Source organism: Chondrus crispus, genomic scaffold (assembly GCF_000350225.1).
Source record: "Chondrus crispus Stackhouse genomic scaffold, scaffold_32, whole genome shotgun sequence".
Taxonomy (NCBI): domain Eukaryota; phylum Rhodophyta; class Florideophyceae; order Gigartinales; family Gigartinaceae; genus Chondrus; species Chondrus crispus.
Window position 1 is genome coordinate 22,889 of NW_005179211.1, and position 20,182 is coordinate 43,070.

Sequence of the window (20,182 nt, forward strand, 5' to 3'; positions counted from 1 at the left end):
CGGTTGTTGTTTCGCGGCTGCGCAGCTCTAGCAGGTGATGCGTGGGGGTCTTTGTCTCAACGTGGGTGGGAGGTTGGGGAAGAGGCCGAGCTTTGACATTTTTTTGAAGCGTGGCGGGGCGTATGTGATTGAAGATCACATGGTAGTGGTGAGAGTCGTTTTCACCTGCGGGGTGTGCCGGGGTGTGTGGCAGCTGTGCGGGGTTTTGCATGACATGTAGGTCTTTTTTTCACTTTCGGCGCCACGTGTCCGATTTTTGGCGTGCGGCGGGATTTAGGTTTGCCCGTCTTTTTTGCCTTTGGGGATTTCTTGTTGACCGGGATGGGGCACTGCCCGGATTGCCAGTCCGTTCTGCCATGCTGTGTCTTTTCACCTTTGGCAATTGCGAGTAGTACATGCCTTTGGTGAAACGTGCTTGGACAACCTTCTGCGGTGGGCTCGTGCTCGAGTCGAAGATGAGCGCTTGGGTGGGCGTGAACCTGACTTCTCCCCATTGCGCGGCATGTCGTGTCCGTACGTCGTGTACGGGGAGAAAGTTGGAACGCAGTGCGGGGTTGGCAATGGCAGGGATCCGGATCTGCCTATTCCTACCTGTCGGGATGTGGATCATCCCCTTCAGGTTTGTCCTCATCGAGGGTCTGGTATACTGCAGTGTAGCCGTACTCGTCTTCTACTGTAGCGACTTGTCCAGTTGTGTAGTGGCGCTGCGGGTGGGTGCAGCGCGTCAATATACGCTTATGGTCAATGGTGGTGGTCCATTGCCTTCTTCCGGGCTTTGGGGCCGTCATGCCGTGTTGTGGCAGAGGCGTGTAGTTGGGCGGGTCGGTGCGCCCACGGGCGTTCCGTGGTTGGTACGGACGCTTCTTATTTTCCTTAGTTGGTCCCTTTGCTGGGTAGAGCGGGGGTTAGCTTGTCTTGCCTTTTTGTCTCGATCGTGGGAGTTGTGGCCTCCATTTCTTGCGGATTAGGCCTAGCTTGGCCGGGAAATTAAGGATGGCTCTACGGGCGTGTCCGGAGCTCTTGGGATGGGCTCTACGGAGGTGTCCGGAGCTATCTCGACGGTGTTATCCCTTGTTCAGCATGGGCCTTCGGAGGTGTCCGCAGCTGGCTCGACGGTGTTATCCGGATCTCTTGGGGTGGGCTCAACGGAGGTGTCCGCAGCTGGCTCGACGGTGTTATCCGGAGCTCTTGGGGTGGGCTCAACAGAGGTGTCCGGAGCTGGCTCGACGATGTTATCCGGAGCTCTTGGGGTGGGCTCAACGGAGGTGTCCGGAGCTGGCTCGACGGCGTTATCCGGAGCTCTACCAGGTGCCTCTACGCGAGTGTGCGGACTGAGATGTAGTAGAGCGACGGGGCTGGTGGTGCCGTGGTGCCGTCTTCCTGATCTCGTCCAAGGCGATCTCCGAGGTGCCTGGGATCGTCTTGCAGTGGGGCGTTGTTTGGGCCCATAACCTGTGGTGCAAGATCGATGCCGTCCGTTTACTGATGCCGATCGTGTCTCTACCTTATAAGGGAATGGGAGGGATCAGTGAGACGGCGGTGAATAAAGATGATCTAATTGGGCTGTCATGCGTGTGCTACGTGTGCACGTATGGCTCTCATGACAGTAAAAAAGGCTAATTTGGTGATTCAGTTCTCGTTGCTCCCACTGTACGAAAGCATGCCGCTGAGGTAAACACAGTGCGGACAATGGGTACAGTCATTCATCCCTGGACTCCAGGGAAGCGCTCCTGGGAATGGAGCGTTCATCACGTCTATAGTTCCCCGCAATGTTGCCTCTTCGTCTTCGAAAAGCTGAAGGGAATTGTCAACAACGAAAAGTCCGCTTCACTTGCAATAAAAGGGGCAGAGATGCTCCAAAAATCATGATAGCGTTAACAAGATTGTTATGAATGTAAGTGCTCCCAAACCATAAGGACCAATAGAAAAAAGTCACACGGGCAGAAAGAAACGATTCAGCTGGGGACGCCGACAATTTATCGGACATTTGGCGATTTTATTGCGCGCAGGAAGCAGAAAAAATTGAGAAGGATCGGCTACAGCGACAAAAGGCGGAGGAGAAGGCTGCCCGGCAAAAACAAAGAGAACCGCAGAAAGAACAGAAAGCAGAAGCGAAAAAGCTGAGGGAACAAAAAAAATCTGGAACGCATGAAAAGTGGCAAGGCCTCAAAGCCTGTCCACTCAACCAAGAAGCGGGCACGATCAACTCCGGTCCCAAATGCGCACGAAGGCCTCTCCCCAACGTGCATCAACTCCTCACCATTCCCCATTGACGTTGTCCCGTGCGCGTTACTTGGTCTCTCTGGTGCCAGTGAAATTAAAAATTGACCTTTTTCCAAAACTCTGTGTATTGCCGCACCAATAAAAGAAAATTCGGGGTTTCTCTGATCCAGTACGGCTAGAGATTCTGTATCTCCTCCCGGTTGGATAGCAAACGCAGAGCATCCACCACCACCAGTCTGACCTCATTTGGGAAAGGGGAAGTAGTTTTTAAGTTAATTTAAAAAAGATGTTACCAAATTATACTTTCCTGGAGTGGTAACCGCTGTCGCGGTCTCGGCCTTTTTTTCAGTACTGTAGCATATCCGTAATCGGTTTATGATTAAGCCTCTCTAGGGCAGACTGTTAGCTACTGTAGACCGGGCGGGTTGTGCTTTGGGATTTAAAGGCCGACGCTGCGGGCCTCCATAAACCGGTATCGGATCATCATCAATTGACAAACCGACAGTTCGGAGGTTGTCACAAGTAGTCATATATCAAACTTCCGGAATACGTCACTACAGTATGTCAAATAAGAAATTGCGCTTGCTTACTTATGTAGACGTGCATGTTAAATTATAGCGGTACCGATCGACGAGCACAACCGTAGCGGCCTGCTTGCCCATACGAAGTACAGTAGCAAACAATGCATCGCAACACTGTCTACGGTGCCGTTTTGTTATGCATTATTCAGTACGCAACCTCTCACACCGTTCCGTGATGTCCGTGGTTGACTGCATGATCCTGGCGTACATTCCAGGGCGCATGACCGATGGCCCGTGTGTGCCACGGAAATTACAAAAAGCTAACTCGGGTCATAAAAGTGTGTTACTCTATAATTCACATAGCGTAAAAAGTGTGGATATCTTCTACTTTCAACCTTTCTGCTAAACTGAGCAGTTTTGGAAGCTAGAATCATTGGATCGAAACGCCATTACACGAGGGGAAGAGGATAAGGGGTAAGGCACTGTGATCAGCACGGATTGCTGGGCTCCATTTCTTTTCTTCACGTTCCTACGTCGGTGCATGTGTACATATCCTGATCCTCTGTTTTGAAATTTGCCTTGGTTCTTATTACACTCCATAATTGAATTTATCCAGCGTTGGCCCTCATCTTTCCGACATAGCTGTGTTCTTGCATCTGTCAATGGGCTGCGGGCATATTTAATCACTCTTGCTCAATTGGAGGGGTGATAATGCCTCCTTACCCCCTCACTTTACATACTACTTGCTACTCCTGTCTATAGGACGTTTATACGTCTTACAAACTAAAGGGTAATTACAATAACAGTGAAGTGACGGACAAGTCGCCCTCTTCCGACAGAGATGCACTTCTCCAACGCCAGATGAACCTTTCACAATTTCTGCTTCAAAATTAATAGCTGTATCACCGTCGAAGCGTACATGTATACAGAATGTTAATGAAGAAAATCAAGAACTACTTTACACGGGGGGAGCTGGCAGTACCTCCAAAAGGCAGAGAGGCCGTCAGCTATGGGAATTCACTGGCGTGTGTGTACGATTTCCACCAAAAAGGGGCCACCAATAGACGCAGCATATTCAAGTAGAACAGTCGAGCTGAAAGTGCGGGGCGTCAAGAGCTCAACCGCCGGTGGTTTCAAACTTCTTCTAGTGTCTAGGTGACAAATGACCTCATATGAGGCCAGTTTTTAGGCGGGCTTTTGCAATTCGAATAATTGTAGAAAATTATCGCTACTGTAGTGAAAAGCTTACGACTAGAGTACTAAACGTTGGCAAAGCAGAAAACATCCAATTCCGTATCTCAGTCTTCCCTAATCAACACTTTCGTCATCCTCTTCCCTACATTTCTTCAAAATTGTGAGCGTCAATGATCCTCGAATTATTGCAGGTAACCGCGTCCACACTCGTGCAAGACTGCACACAGGTCAGAGTAAATGTCGTCGCATGTATGGAGCCGCCTGGAAGATCAAGTTGGTCACGAGAACTGTCATTAGCATGAAAACTGACAAAGTGAAGGGTCGCAGTGTCACTTCAGTCAGGGCTAAATGGGAATTATCAGATGGCGTCAAGGAAGTCACGCTTCGCATAGCTAACATCAAGGCTGGTGAAGTGATGGACCTGATCAATGACGACCCTGAAGATCATATATATCAAGAAACTGAACATTATGCGCGACCGGAGCCTACAGAGGACCGCGTGACGCCACTGGAAGGAGCACTCAGACCGAGTACGAGGATCTCCGCGAGTGACGAAATGGATTCCCGAGATGGCCTCATGAATGTCCACGGTCGGGCCTGGAAGCGTGAGGAAGTCACGATGCATTTAAATGGTATGATACCGCCGAGAAGATGGAAGGTGATTGGAACGATTGATGAGATTATATCCCGTGGTCACAGTCCATCTCAAATGCATCCCATGGACTACTTCATGTGGATGTTCCCACAGGAGCACATGGCGTTAATGGTTTCCCACACCAACGATGCAATGGAATCAAGGGGACTCCGCTTAACTACAAGAGGTGAAATTTTGAAGTTTTTCGGGGTGCTAATCCTTATGACTCGGATTGAATTCAGCACCAGAAGGTCTCTTTGGAGCTCACAGGAAACCAGCAAATATCTCCCGCAACCTCAATTCGGAAACATCATCTCCCGCAGAAGATTCGAGGAGCTTCGCCAGAATGTCACGTTCAGCTTTCCAGCTGACTCAAATGACAGATGGCGTATGATCAGGGACTTCATGTTCGCAATCAATGATCACAGAGCATCGCATGTGATTCCATCATAGAACATCTTCGTTGATGAGAGTATATCACGCTGGTATGGACTTGGAGGAGATTGGATTGAAACCGGTCTTCCTCAGTATGTTGCCATGGACCGAAAACCCGAGAATGGCTGTGAGTTGAAGACTGCTGTATGTGGAAAAAGTGGAATCATACTAAGAATTGAGAACGTCGTCTCAGCTGAGGAGACTTTTTTAAAGGATTTTGAAAGTGACCACTTACACGGAACCGCAGTGACTTTGAGGTTGTTACAGCTATGGTTTCACACCAATCGTGTTGTCTGCGCGGATTCGTACTTTGCTCCGGTCCACACGGCTGAATCACTTTATGAGAAAGGCCTTAGATTCACAGGTGTGGTGAAGACATCTACCAAGAAATATCCGATGAAATATCTATCTCATCTGGAGATTGCTGAAAAGGGAGAGCACGTCACACTAGTTTCGAAGCCGGTGGCCGGGCCTCACCTTATGGCAGTGATGTGGGTGGACCGAGACCGCAGATACTTTTTTAGTTCTGTCGGACCATCCAACGAAGGAACTCTAATCTACCGCGAGAGATGGCGTACACGTCATGGCGTGACAAGAAAACAAGAATTGTTTATCCGTATTCCCTCAGTCTGCGAGCAGTATTATGAAACTTGCTCTCAGATTGACCGTCACAACGGATCTCGTCAGGATGATCTCGGCTTGGAAAAGAAGTTCGAAGTCAAGGAGTGGTCTATGCGTGTCAACACTTCTTTATTGGCCATTTTCATTGTGGATGCATGGAAACTGTATGCAGGTGCAAAAGGAGATGGTTCTAAGATGTCTCCAAATCAGTTTTATTGTGAGCTTGCTGACCAGTTGATTGATAACAAATAAGATCGTATATCGTTACGTCAGCGAGAATCAGACAGTGCTGTTGAAGATGAAGATGTTGGGTTTGGCAGTGGAATTGGTACTCACCTATCCCCAACCACTCGCAAGCGGAAAAGCGCATCCGGCGAGGAGACTTGTCCTCTTTATCAATCCAGATGCAACATTTGCAGAGGTACAAAAAAGTAAAAGTTTATTTGCTCAGCCTGCAAAGTATATTTTGACAAAGAAGTATGCCTTTGTCATCACCAGACTGGGCGTGACTGTTTTAAGAAACCTGTCGACGAACGACACGATCATACTTGCAAAGGTAAGTACTACTGGTGCTTAAGGCGATCTCGACCATTAAAACTGACTACATTGGTCAGCATTTGAGTAAAATGGAGCAAAAAGAGATAAAAAGCTCCTTTTGCCCCTATCGTTCTATCCTGCGTCTAAAGACTTGCTTGAAGGACCTGCAGCCGTGTCGGAATGCTCCTTTATGAGATGTCACCTTATTCAATCTCATGTTCGAGTGGGTGCTATAAAGCGTCCTGGGCTGCAGGTCACGAACAAGAACCATCGATATCCCCGAAGGGATTTTTCGACAACTAAAATGCTAAGCGAGGAGTTGGACCCCGGCCTCTAAGACTCAGCGATCCTTACAGACCACTGAGCTGGCTTGTCAGTTACTAACTAGTCGTTTATAGTTGTCTTTATAGTCGTTCAAAGTTCTACTTCGTAAAAATTGTGCTCTTTTTGTTCTGTACTTGCGAAAATCTTAAATTTTGTTTAAATTTTACTGTAGAGCATTTGACCTCATATGAGGCAAATTGCCGGTCGTCTACACACTTGTCTAGGTGACAAGTGACCTCATATGAGGTAACTTTTCAACTTATTTTTTCTCTACTTGCGCTAGCTCAACAAGATGGAAAAAGATACTCTCGCCACCGCAGTTGACTTCTGCGTTGCGGAAGGGCGGAGTTTGGTGAGATCTGCACGTCTTTTCCAGCCATTTTTAAAATGCCCAAAAAGGAGCCTTTTTGACCAACCTCAAAACGTTTTATGTTGATTTCTTCGAAACCAAAACGCCTGTTTAATAAGCCAACTCATCATTGAAACTTCATTAGATTCTTAGTCTCTCTGTGCATTGGAAACTGCCATCCCAATAGACCTTTTGAACAGGTGTCAATTGACAACGCACATATTATTGCCATACAGTAACCATGGGGGTAGCAACGGAAACGACCGAGTAAATACGGAAAGACTATCTCCCAATTCGATCTCCCCCTAATTCCTATAAATATTTTTGATATTTCATTGTAGTCAATCATAACATGAGCAGTGCCACCAATGCTGACCGCAGAAACGCACCATCGGCATTGGGCGGTCTTTTCAAATCACGCCATCTCACCACAATGCGATCCATCCCTGCATATCTCCACGTAATCGCACTCACTTCCCATCACAGCTACCCCCAAAACCTGCCCCTGACGACAGCCCCATTCGCCACCCCTGAGGACGAACACTGTGGTATAACTACTCACGTCCCGACCACTTGGAAACGAGGGGGGATTAGTGTGAGGGAGCGCGGGACGCGGGGTACCCACGCGAGCGCGGACCGATCGGAAGAACTCGTAAAGAGGGAAGGCACACGTGGCCGGTGACGCGCAGCTGAGTGGAGGTGCTATAACCACACAGACGGTCACGGGTTAGAAGCCTGAGACTTAGGGGTAAAACCGGACGGAGTTAGCCAAAAGCCGTGAAGGGAAGGGAGGCGAGTCTGCCCCCCGTTTACTGGAAGAGAGCAGGTGGCCCCGGTCTTAACCCCTAAGTGGCGCACCAGGACACCTGTCCCGGTACAGTAGCTGTTACTTTCTGTATACCAGCTACTGTGCTAAATTGGCTAATTTGTGCCATTAACTACTAATTACTAATTACTTACCGTTCGGATCCTACACGTGTAACCAGCGGCGTACTAATGTACTCCGCATCGGCCGTGTACTGTAAATACAACTCCTTACAGTTCTTCTCGCGCTTACAGCCCATCGTACTGTATCCCGGGGCGGCAGCGGTGGTGCGGTTGCCTTCGCGCCGTTGTACTACAGACCCCCTTTCTTACTTGGCGACACGTCCCCGTCGCGGCCGACTAAAATCCCTGCCAGCTGTGACGGTCTCCTATCCCGAACGGACACCATGCGTCGGCCGCGGAGACGCGGCCGTAGAGTAGTTATCTTCGTCGAGTCCTCAATCCCGTATGCACACCTGCAGCGGCCGTCATCTCCCGGTCCGCGCGGAGGAGTTCAGCGGTCCTGCTATTCCCGGTTCCATCCGCGGTACGCCACCGTTTGGATTGGGCGGCTTCCGCCTGCGCCGGGCATCGAATAACCGACGCAAAGAAGCCTTTTTCCAGGACCTCCCCGGAGGGCTGGCCATTTTTCCAAGAATTCCCCTTATATTTCCTCCAAAACCCCGCGAGTCCGCCACGGCCAGCCCCGCAGCGGTACGTCCCACACCTTTCCCGGTGCGTGCGGTACCTCTGGCGTACAAAACACGAGCGAAAACCGCACGGTAGACCCTTTCCCGAACGATTCCTATTTGGAAACGAATAGAAACTGTAAAACACGGTCAGAAACGGAATAAAACCGTTTCTGTTTCCAAATACTCCCAGGTCGGCGACGACCTCAGGAGTCTGGAATCGTTCTCGGATATGGGCTACGAATTTTAGTCGCCCTTCTAGAGGGGAAATCGTAGCCCTTCCGGCCGTGCAGTGTCTCCATAAAGAATAGAGCCGGAGCTTGGGTTTCCAAGTACGGTGGACGGACCAGCAGTACCTCCAACCTTCCGAATGGGTTAGCCGTTGCGGTGGGGTGTCCTCCCCAGGCGCCGGGCATGGAGAAACCGGCGCCGAAGAAGCGTTTTGCCCAGATCCCCCCGGAGGGCTGGCCGTTTTTCCAAAAACAGTGCCCTGCCATCCGCCAGGAAGCCGCGTGTGTGACTGCCCGCATGTCTGCGCTGTCAGCGGGGGACTCCCGGCGGCGGTACGCTCTGCTGTTCGTCGAAAACCGGTTGGTAAGTCCTGCGGTTGCCACTTCCCGCGGAGGCGCGATTTGAAAACGAAAGGAAACTGTAAAAAACGAGCAGAAACAGCGTTTTACAGTTCCGGTTTCCAAATCCGCCTGGGCCTTCCCAAAGTCGTTTTTCCGTCTTGGGACCTCCGGACGCGGGCAGACCCGGGGAATACAATGCCGTTAACGGGAGGGGGCTACAATTTTTTCCCACCCTTCTATGAGAAAAAACGTAGCCCAAGCCCCCCTTTGGGCTTAATTAAAAGCCGGCGACCGGAGTCGCCTCCTTGCCGTCCAGGGCCTTTCCGTGCCGGGTTAATTTGGCGCGGGGCAGCGGTAGCGCGCGGTTGCCCGCGCGCTCTTGCGGTGGCGGGTTACCGCAACGGGTGAGGCCTGTGGCCTGCCCCCGGGGTCGCCCGTCGACGTGGGATCTTCCCGGCCGCCTGGTCGGGGGTACCGCTGCGGGTTTTCCCCCGCTCTCCCATGTCGGGTTGACGCATACCACGGCCCGACGGGCGGGGGACCGCTCTATCGTCGTGACGGGTCATTGCGGGGGCGGGTTCCCGTTCCCCCCGCAACACCCGGTGCGCGTCCCCACTAGCGGCTTGGGGCGGAACCGGCCTTTTCCTTAGTAATTTTCGCCTGTTTTTTCCTGGCGGTGGGTGGCTTTTCGGCGGTTTGACGAGCTCCGATTGGGCGGTCCCCAAAATCCGTCGTATTTGGAACCGCCGCCCGTGCTCTGCAGGCCACACACACCCGTTCCTGGTTCTGCTACCGGTTCGGTCGCGGTTTACCCTGCTCTTGAGCGGCCGGCGAGGGCTCGCCTTGACAGTATTTCCGCGTCGGTACCCCCCGGTTCGGTCTTGTCTCCCGGGTGCTAACCCGGGCTCGGCAGAGGGCTGCCATTTTATCCACCCCAAGTGGAGTGAGACGTAGCCCGCCCGAGGGTTTCCTTGGACATCGCCGCGTCGGGTCGCCCCGCCGGCGGGTCCATTCCATCCGCGCCGGGTCTGTCCGGTGCGGTTTTAGCGGTGGCGCGCGGTTGCCCGCGTGCGCCAGAAGCGGTCGATGAAGGGTTTCGGGAGGCCTTCGGCGGGTTCCCAGGTATCGTCCGCTGGGGTAAAACCATACCAGCGGACCTTGTACTGGTTGCCGCTGCGGGTCTCCCGGTGGGCAACCAAGTGGTCAACCACGTACTGCGCTGGCGGTTCGGGTGTTCCCGCCGGCGGGTCCGTTGTCGGTGCGGCCACAGTGGGGTCGTGGGGTCCCCGCGGCATCTTGGTTACCCGTTCGATGCTCACGCGGTTCGAGACCCCGTCTTGGTCGACGACCACTGTGGCCTCCGTGGCGGATCGGACCCGAAACGGGCCTTACGTTTTCGGTGAGAGCTTGACGGAGGGTCCTCCTCCGTCGCTCGGTAGGTCTCCCCGTTCGGTGCTCTTCAACGGCCGCGGTGGACGGTCCACGTAGACAAAGTCTCCCACCGCGATGACCGGGCGGAAGCGCACCTTCTTATCGAAGTCGGTTTTGTACCGCCTCTGCCCCGCGGTTAGTTTCACCCGCGTGCGCTCGAGGGCATCCCGGAGCTTCCGCAACGTCGCTCGCTTTTACTGTACCGGGGTCCGCGGGTCTTCCGTGTGGCATCCGGCGTCCTGCGGTACAGTACCGGGCAGTGCCAATCCGGACGGTGGTCGCGTCAGCACCAGGTCGAACGGGGTTGTCTCCGTCGACCAGTGGACCTGCGTGTTATACGCGAAGGTCAGGGGCTGGATGTACTCGTCCCAGTCCCTCTGATGCTCCTCGACATAGTGTCGGAGGCGCTGCACCAGGGTGCGGTTGAACCGTTCGGTTTGCCCATTTGTCTGGGGGTGATAGGCGGTAGTCAGGTAGTGCCTCACCCCCAGCAAGGCGCACACCGCGTCGAAGAACTTGGCGGCAAATTGTGGTCCGTTATCGGTTAGCACGTAACGAGGTGCGCCGTATACGTAGACCCAATTGTCCAGGAAGGCGTTTGCCACAACCGACGCGGTGGTTGTCCGTAACGGGATGCTGCGCGTCAGCTTCGTAAACCGGTCGGTCATGACGAGCACGTGGCGATTCCCGTGCGCTGTCTTCGGTAAAGGACCAAGCAGGTCCATGGCGACGAAATCCAGCGGCCCTGCCGCTGGGAATAGCTTGAGGTCCTTTTGATGCCGCACCAGGATTCCCCGGGTGGCGACGCACGAGGCGCAATTCCGTACGGTACTGAAGGCGTCGTTGGCCATATGAGGCCAATAATATTCCCGCCGGAGGGTATAATACATCCTCGTACCGCCCGGGTGTCCTGCCAGGCGGGGATGATGGGCGAGGTACAATATGTTCGCCCTGAGCCGCTTCTGTACAACCCGCTGCAGGGTCCCATCGAGGGGGGACTTGCGGACGACGAACCCGTATCGGTCGACGTCGTAACGCGAGTCCGGGTTCCCCACAGTCTCGGCAGCCGCCCTACAGAAGGGGTCCTCGGCCTGCTCCCGAAGGAACTCTTCCACCGTTATGGATGAGACGTCGCGTTCTTCGGGTATAACCGCAAACGCGTGCTCAGCTCTCCCCGGGTCGACGGGGGTCTCCCAGTGTACGGTACCTTGGCGGGGGTTATGCCCCTCTTCTCGCCATTGTACTGCGGAACACGGGACCTCGTCGTCCACCGGTTCGGAGGTTGCGCCCTCAACTCGGAGGCGTGATACACCATCCGCGAGTTGGTGCTTAATCCCCGGTCGGTACTGTACGTCGTAGTCGTACTCGGCTAGGCGGAGACGCCAGCGCGCTAGCCGGCCGGAGCTATCCGCCAGGTTGAGGACCCATCGGAGGGCCTCGTGATCCGTACGGAGGTCGAACGTGTTCCCATACAGATATGGTCGAAGCGTGAGGATGCTCCACACGACAGCAAGCATTCCTTCTCGGTGGTGGTGTAGTTTTTCTCGGCGTCGGTTAGAGCCCGACTCCAATACCCGATCGGTAGGCGGTCACCGCTCGGCTGCTCCTGTAGTAGGGCACAGCCGACCTGGTACGCGCAAGCGTCCGTATCCAGGGTGTATTTCTTTCCGTAACGGGGTAGAGCGAGGATCGGTGGGGACACGAGGCGCTTCTTGAGCTCCACGAACGCCTCGTATTCCTCATCGGTAAGAACCTCAAACACGAAGGGTTGATTTTTCCCCGTCTTCCGGTTTAGCGGAGCGGCTATTTTCGCGAAGCTCTTCACGAACCGACGGTACACGTTGCACATTTCTAAGAAGGATCGAAATTTCGTCTGGTTCTGGGGAGGTCGAGCGCGCTCGATGGCGACCACGTTGCGGCGCTCGACCTCCAACCTACCTGGTCGGATCACATGCCCCAGGTAGGTGACCGAGGTGTCGAAGAAGGCGCACTTCGACAGCTTCAGCGACACGCCCGCGTCCCGCAGAAGGCGCAAAACCTCGCGGACGTGCGCGAAGTGTTCCGTTACGGTGTTGGAGTAGATGATCACATCGTCCAGGTAGACCAGTGCGGTTTCCCATTTTACCCGCGACAGTATAATGTCGACGGCCCGCTGGAAGGTAGCGGGGGCGTTCTTCAAACCGAACGGCATGCGGAGGAAACGGTACAACCCGCAGTGCGACGCGAACGTCGTCTTGTCGCGGTCCTCCTCGGCGATTTCTACTTGCCAATACCCGCTGTTGCAATCCAGCGTGGTAAAGACAGTAGCGTCGCCGAGGGAATCGATGCACTCGTCCATCCTCGGCAACGGATAGGAATCCCGAACGGTAACTGCGTTGAGCTTTCTGTAGTCGACACAGAACCGCATGGTACCGTCCTTTTTAGGGACGAATACCACAGGGCTTGCCCATTCGGCCGTGGCGGGTTCGATTACCCCTGCCCGGAGCATGCGGTCGATCTCCGTTTTCTCTTTTTCCCGTGCGGTTGGTCCAGCGCGGTAAGGCGCCTGGTAAATCGGGCGAGCACCGGGCTTGAGCTCAATCCGGTGCTTCGTGGCCCCAATTTTCCCAGGTGGCCGGTCCACATCCCCTTGAATTCGGACAGTACCTCGAGGACATCCGAGCGTACCTCCTCGTCCTCGGCACCGATGTGGACGTCCTCCTGCCAGGCGTTGGGGTCCCCCGCAGGGGCGGCGGTGTCTTCGGGTTTATCCGTTCCAACCGCCCCGAGGGTTTTCTTGGGCGGCGGGGCTTGTTCAGCCCCGCCCTTATCCATACGGTTGTCGGCGGCTTCTTCCGCGCCATCCTTTGCAGTTGAGAGGTTGGAATTAAATATCCCGCCCCCTTCCTTAGCTTCGGCCGCTTCCGCGGCCGAGTCGCCAAGTGTCAGGATGTGAGTGGGCGACGGAAGAGCCAGTCCGACTACGGTATGCTTCGGGATGTGAACCGAGCGGTGCCCAAAATTGCTGAGCATTACCGAGAACGGTTTTTCGGGGGCAACACCCATGACCCCCTGTGCCATGAGGGTCAAATTCTTGTGCGCGGTTTTTGGGTAGTTCTGTAAAAAACATAGCCCCCCCACCGGCGTGGCGACCCTCACCATGGCCTGCGTCATCGGGGGAATTGTCACCCCTCTGACGAGGCGGATCTTCCGTGACGGTGTGTTGGCGGGGAACGCCACCTGCTTCCGTTCGGGTTTATCCGACGGCGGTAGTTGTTGTGCGGTGCTCCTCGAGGCCATCTTGCGGTCGTGCCTCGAGGGGGTTGTTCCGACCAATGCCACGGGTGGCGCGTCGTGGAACACGACCTTCCGTTGCGCTGGGAGGATCGCCTTGACGTGGCGATCCAGGAAAGTCGTACCGAGGATACAGTCCACGGCGAGGCTCGTGACTACCAGGAACGTGACGCGCGCCACAAACTCACCGATTCGGACGATCAGGGGGATTTCCCCTAGTGCCTTCATCGCGCGGTTTGACGTGTCGATGAGCGCTGGGCTCCGAACCGGTTTTATCGATGGTCGCCACGACTCGGCGACACACCGTAAATGGATGAGGTTCGGGCCGGCTCCTGAGTCAAGCCCTGGCGTGATGGCGACCATCAACGCCTGCTTCTGACCAACCGTCGCGGAGATCTTGTAATTCTGCTTCTTGAAGAAGCAGATGGCCTGCACTTCCGTTCGGATACCCGGCTGCGCTTCCACTGGCGCAGCCGGATCGGGGGTGCCTAAGCTTCTGAGGCTGGGCACGGGGAGAGACGTCGTCGCCTCTACGCGTCCTCCCCGGCTTCCCCCGTCAGCAGCAAGTCCTTGCGGGTTTCATCCGCGGCTTGCGCCACGTGGTCTTCGGCATGGTCGGGGTGCGGTTCTTCGACCACGTTGACGCCCGCGGGGGCCGTTTGACGCTGGTTTCGCCAAGCAGACGGCCCCTGGCGGTTGAACGGGGATCCCGGGCGGAGGCCTTGCCGAATGCGTAGCTTCTGGTAGTTGGCCTCTCGTGCCTCCAGAAGCTTGGCCCGCAGGCTCGCATCGGCAACGACGGGGCACTTCTCTTGTCGGTGCGTGGTGTCAAGGCAGAACCGGCACGGTGGCGGTCCGGTAAATCTCCCGCCGGAGAACCGGACGCGTGGATCCTGCCCTTGCCTCCCGTGCGGTCTTGTGCGCACGTCGCCAGGGTTGGCGGGTGGAACTGGGGCGTTCGCCGTCGAGGCTGCCGGCGACGGATAATAACTCGTCGGTGGCGAGCTCATCGAGGTCGGCGTGGCGGTTTGGTTCGTCACGGGCAGGATTGCTTCTTCAGCAAATCCCCCGGCCGTCGGGATGTCGGATGCCGACTCAACTGACAGCACGGGCCTCGTCCTTGCGGTGCAGTCGAATTTTCTAGCCGCTCCGGACGGCTCTCGGTGAGCCATGGCTGACATCCCTTGTCGACGGGAAGCCCGATTGGTTTCCCCGATCGCTTGCGCATAGCGAGCGACGGATTGGTAATCCACATCTGGGTGCGTGGCGAGGTAATTACGGACCTGCGCGCACGTGGCGGGCAGTAACCCCTCGACGAACAGGGACTTCAACCGCCTGTCGTAGAATACCATACCGCAGCGGAGTGCCTTGTCCCAGAGGTGGTAACTGTAGACCTCCTCCGTCATGTTTGAACTTTGACGGAAGGAGGTCACATCCCCAACCGCTTCGGAAATTACCTCGTCGGTAGCATAGGTGCGCAACAGAAAGTTGACCACCTGTGGGTATGTCCGGAGCAGCTCGCGCCGCTCCACGTCAACCCCCATGGTGTTCCCATTGAGACGGGACTGGAGTAAGGCGTGAGCCTGCCCGGTCAGGTAGAATTGGAAGCACCATACGGCGGCTTCTTCGGTAATCCCGTTGTGGTCGCACGCCATCTTGAGGCGTGCGAGGAATCCCAATACCGCAATCGGATCTTGACCGCTGAACGTGTGGGACCTCATCTGCACGTCCAGTTTTTTCCGGTAACGGTTAATGTACCGCGCTACTGTGGAGTCGTAGCGCGAGCTACGCCGTTCCAGGCGGTAGGTCTTGTAGTTGACGGCCTTGGTAAACAGGTCATTGAGGGGCCTGATTACCGTGGGCCGTCGCTCGTCGCTCTTCAGGGCAGCCCGGCGGTGTCTGCTCGAGCGACGACGCTCCTCATCCGACTCGGTGTGGTAGTCTTCCGAGTCGGACGGGTCGTGCCGGTGCCAGTCTCGGCTTCTATCGCGGCGTGCCCTGTGGCCCCGCCTGCGAGAGTCTTCCGAACCGGATGGGTCATCATCGGAGGGGTATCCTCCCCCTCCGGCATCGCGGTATCGCCCGTGGCGTGCCTCGCAGTGGTCGCGGTATTGCCAGCGGCGTCCTTCGCGGTCTTCATCTGTCCTGTGACGGGGGTCTTCTGCGTCGAAATACCGGGTGTATTCCGCTTCGGTCCTGTGCGTGCCGGTTGCACGTCTTCTGCTCAACCGGTACGGGTCCCGATTCTCTGTCTCGGGGAGCCCCAGGCGGTTGTCTGTCCCGCGGGGGTCACCCGTACCGGCGAGTATGGGGAGGACATTTTCTGTGGTCCTCCCTGTAGCACCGTGAACGGTTGGGAGATAGATGGCTCTGCCCTCCGGGTGAGGGTCCATCTTATCCATCCCGGGTACGGCGCCGATCGGATCAGCGATATTAAAGCTTGAGCCCGGAACGGTTTCACGGCGCGGCGCCGGCGGCGGTACCGCGCCTCCCGTTTCGGTAAATGTCGTGGCCAGATGGATGGCCACGGCGGAGATAGTAGCTCCCTTTAGAGCCAATGCGGTCGGAGATTCGTCCTCCTCCGCGGCGAGCGCTGCCACTACCTCGTCGCGTACGAGGGGGGCTATCTTCTCGTCCAGCAGGGCGCGGAGCGCGGTGTCCGCATGCACCGCCACCAGTCTTGGCGCCGTTCGGTCGAGGCAAACCTGGACGACCTGAGGTAATTCCTCAGCGAGGAAATCCTCCATCCAGGTTTGTAGTCGCCGGAGTAACGCGTCGCACAGTACTTGTACGCGGTTTCCCCCACCAGCCGGTAGCCCGGCGGTGGTGTCCGAAACGGAAGGGGTCTTCTGGCTCTTGGTAGACGGCGGGCGTAGCAAAGCTTCCGGATTGTCAATCCGGGGGCGCTGTGCGCCTCTGCCACTGCGGGTACTTGCTCGCCCGGAGACGGTATCTTCTCCGGCGGAATCCGCACGGTTCATCGTCGATGATCACTGGCGATCGACGCGGTGATTTTCGACCTCTTTCAATCCGATCCGTAATTGCTCGCGCTGGCGATCCAGTGCGGGCTCAACCTCCGTAGTTATACCCTCCACAAGAGTACCAAAATGTGGTATAACTACCCACGTCCCGACCACTCGGAAACGAGGGGGGATTAGTGTGAGGGAGCGCGCGACGCGGAGTACCCACGCGAGCGCGGACCGATCGGAAGAACTCGTAAAGAGGGAAGGCACACGTGGCCGGTGACGCGCAGCTGAGTGGAGGTGCTATAACCACACAGACGGTCACGGGTTAGAAGCCTGAGACTTAGAGGTAAAACTGGACGGAGTTAGCCAAAAGCCGTAAAGGGAAGGGAGGCGAGTCTGCCCCCCGTTTACTGGAACAGAGCAGGTGGCCCCGGTCTTAACCCCTAAGTGGGGCGCCGCCAGGACACCTGTCCCACTACAGTAGCTGTTACTTACTGTATACCAGCTACTGTGCTAAATTGGCTAATTTGTGCCATTAATTACTAATTACTAATTACTTACCGTTCGGATCCTACACGTGTAACCAGCGGCGTACTACTGTACTCCGCATCGGCCGTGTCCTGTAAATATAACTCCTTACAGTTCTTCTCGCGCTTACAGCCCATCGTACTGTATCCCGGGGCGGCAGCGGTGGTGCGGTTGCCTTCGCGCCGTTGTACTACAAACACCCCAACCTTCCCCGTGACGGCGCCCACACCCACCTGCTCCCTGACGGCGCCCACATCCACCTCCCCCGATGGCAGTGACACCCCCCTCCCCTGACGACGTCCACATCCATCTCCCCTGACGACGAATACACCCACTTCCCCTGACGGCGGCGACATCCACCTCCCCTCACAACGACCACGCCCACCTCCCCCGACGGCCGCGTCACAACCCTCCCCTGACGGCGGCCACATCTATCTCCCCCGACGGCAGCAGCACTCCCTCCCCTGACGGCTATCACAACTACCTCTCCACACGGCGTTGGCACTCACCTCCCCTCACAGAGACGACAATACCCTTCCTCGACGGCGACAACATCCACTTTTCCCGACGGCGGCCGCACTTGCCTCCCCTGACAGCGTCCACATCCACCTCCCCTGACGGCGACTACACCTGCTTCCCCTGACAGCCGCACATCCACCTTCCCTCACAACGACAACACCCACCTCCCCCGACGGCGGCGACACTCCCCTCCCCTAACGGCGGCCACATCCGCCTTCCTCGACGGCGACCACCCCTACCTCCTCCATCAGCAACCAAACCTACCTCTGCCTCCCCCAACAGCAACCACACCTACCTCTCCCGACAGCTCGCCACGGTTTGCCAACCCCCCTCCGCTTCATCATTCCGATCTCGCTCTGGCCGTCATGCAAGCGATAACGCCCACCGATGCACAAGCCGCTTTACATATTTTGGCGGATGCGGCCATTGGCCGCGAAGCGGCTCTCACGCAGTATCCTGCGAGCCACAAGCGGACACTGACGAGGAGAATGATTCAGAAAGCCCCATTCTGGAGACATTTTATGATAACGGAGGAGGCACTGTCATTGTTCAGTTAACAAACTTTACCATCAAGGAGTTTATTCAGCTCTACGGAAAAGTCCGCACCTTCCTGGCCAATAATTACAACGTTGGACGTGGGCAACGATCTCAGTACACACCAAAGGACGCCCTTTTCATGGTCCTAGCTACTCTCAAACATGGAGGACAGTGGGATTATCTCGGCCACACGTTCAAGATGAAGGGTGCGACGTTCGAGCGACTGGTTACACGCTTCATTTTGATGATCTCTACAAGATTCTACGAACCGTTTGTACTGGAAAAGACGGAACGGTGGCCCATGGAGCGACTGCTGGACGAAAGGAGGAAATTCAAGCACTTCAAGTTTGCTCGATACGCACCAGATGTTACCTTCCAACAAGCTAACCGACCGAGCGGCAACATTCAAGAAGGAAAAAATATTTTAGCGGCAAGCGCAAATTATACGGATTTAAGGTGACAGTTTCTGTCTTGCCCAACGGTTTTGCGGCAGGCTGTAGCGAACATTTCGCAGGTTCAGTTTCTGATATCGACATTATGGTGCACATGAAGCCGTTTCACGACATGGCGTTGGCAAAGACGGAGGACGAGAAGGAGGTCACAGATATTGGTATTCTTTCAGACAAGTACCCAGATAGCTGGGCTCTACTCGCAGATAAGGGCTACCAAGGAGCTGTGGAGTTTGTTCGGGCTATATATCCGCGGAAAAAACCACCTCGTCGGCTTTTATCGGCTGAAGATGACGCCTTCAATGAGAAGGTTTCAGCAGATCGAATAATTGTCGAGAATTTTTTTGGCCGTGCTTGTGGGTTGTGGGCGGTTTTGTCAGCTAAGTTTAGGTGGGGGGAGAAGCTTTATGACGCAATATTTCGGCTCTGTGTTGCTCTTAGGAATGCACACATCATGTGCAATCCTTTGCGAAGGGACGATGCTGACACCTATCATAGGTCTCGTAATCGGTTGTATTCCATCGGGGATGCCACGGTGAACAAGCGAAAGGGCGTGCAGGAGCGTTATCGACAATGCCGTAGACAGAGACTGGTAATAACGTTCCGACGGCAAGCTGTGGATGGGGAGGAAACGGAAGACGAATAAATTCGGCAGCTGACATCAATCTGATGAAACGTGCAGTGTTTGGGCATTTACCCCATGTTTGCGTAAGATCCTTGTCTTCTCCATGAAAGGTTGGACCAAATTTTATTTTTTAATCTTTTGTGGTGTCTACAGTAACTGTGGAACTATCCTGATCGTTGGGCACTTAGTCCATCGTTTTTCAATTACTTCGTATTTGCCAAAGAGACCTCATGTTTTGCAAGATGTTAATGCCGAGGGCAAATACGTTAAAGAAATGGTGTCCGAACTGACGTTTTTAAGTTTCGATTTAATTTATATATTTTTTTGCAAAAAAACTGGCCTCATATGAGGTCAAATCGCTTGTCGTCTAGACACTAGGGCTGGCCGCAGTTGAAAAAAAGTGTCCGCATCATCCAGGATAATTGAAATACTGTATGAGTTAATTTTTAAAAACAAGTTTGAAATTATTAAAATGAGCAATTGCCCTGTCGCTACAGAACATACAAGATTGCCTCACAAGACTTTGGGGGCAGAAATCCTACGCAATCCGCCGGATGCGGAACGTGCGGACAACCCGGCCCTCGAACCGGTCCGTCACATCCTCTACAAGCGGCGCAATGTTCTTCTGAGGCCGAGTCGGCTTGTCTAAGCTCAAGTCCAGCGGAGGCGTGAACTCGCGCCCGTCATCCACCCCAGTGTCGTATGCAATCAGCGTTCCCCTATCCGAACGTATGAACCGGTTCTTCTCCGTGTCGAACAGGTTCCTGTTGTTGATCTGCACAATCCAGTCCGGCGACGGAGCGATCATGCCGATCACGGTGAGGAACGGATGACGGCAGTTCACTCTGACGAAGAGCGAGGTGGAGTTCCCGGGAAGCGTCGGTGCCCCGTAAGTAGACGGAAAGCCATTTCGTGCTAAAATGTCTCTTACAGTTGAAAGTAATCAATGTT

The 20,182-nt window shown here is 55.0% G+C and overlaps 2 protein-coding genes across 2 annotated transcripts; one reads left to right on the forward strand and one right to left on the reverse strand.

The window, feature by feature from the left end:
- Window positions 1-1,629: 1,629 nt before the first annotated feature.
- On the reverse strand, window positions 1,630-1,749 carry CHC_T00005854001 (hypothetical protein). Its single transcript, XM_005717485.1, has one exon. It carries the CDS (start codon window positions 1,747-1,749, stop codon window positions 1,630-1,632), a length of 120 nt encoding a protein of 39 aa, XP_005717542.1.
- A 20-nt stretch (window positions 1,750-1,769) lies between these two features.
- Window positions 1,770-1,892, forward strand: CHC_T00005855001 (hypothetical protein). The gene has a single exon (XM_005717486.1). It carries the CDS (start codon window positions 1,770-1,772, stop codon window positions 1,890-1,892), a length of 123 nt encoding a protein of 40 aa, XP_005717543.1.
- Window positions 1,893-20,182: the final 18,290 nt, after the last annotated feature.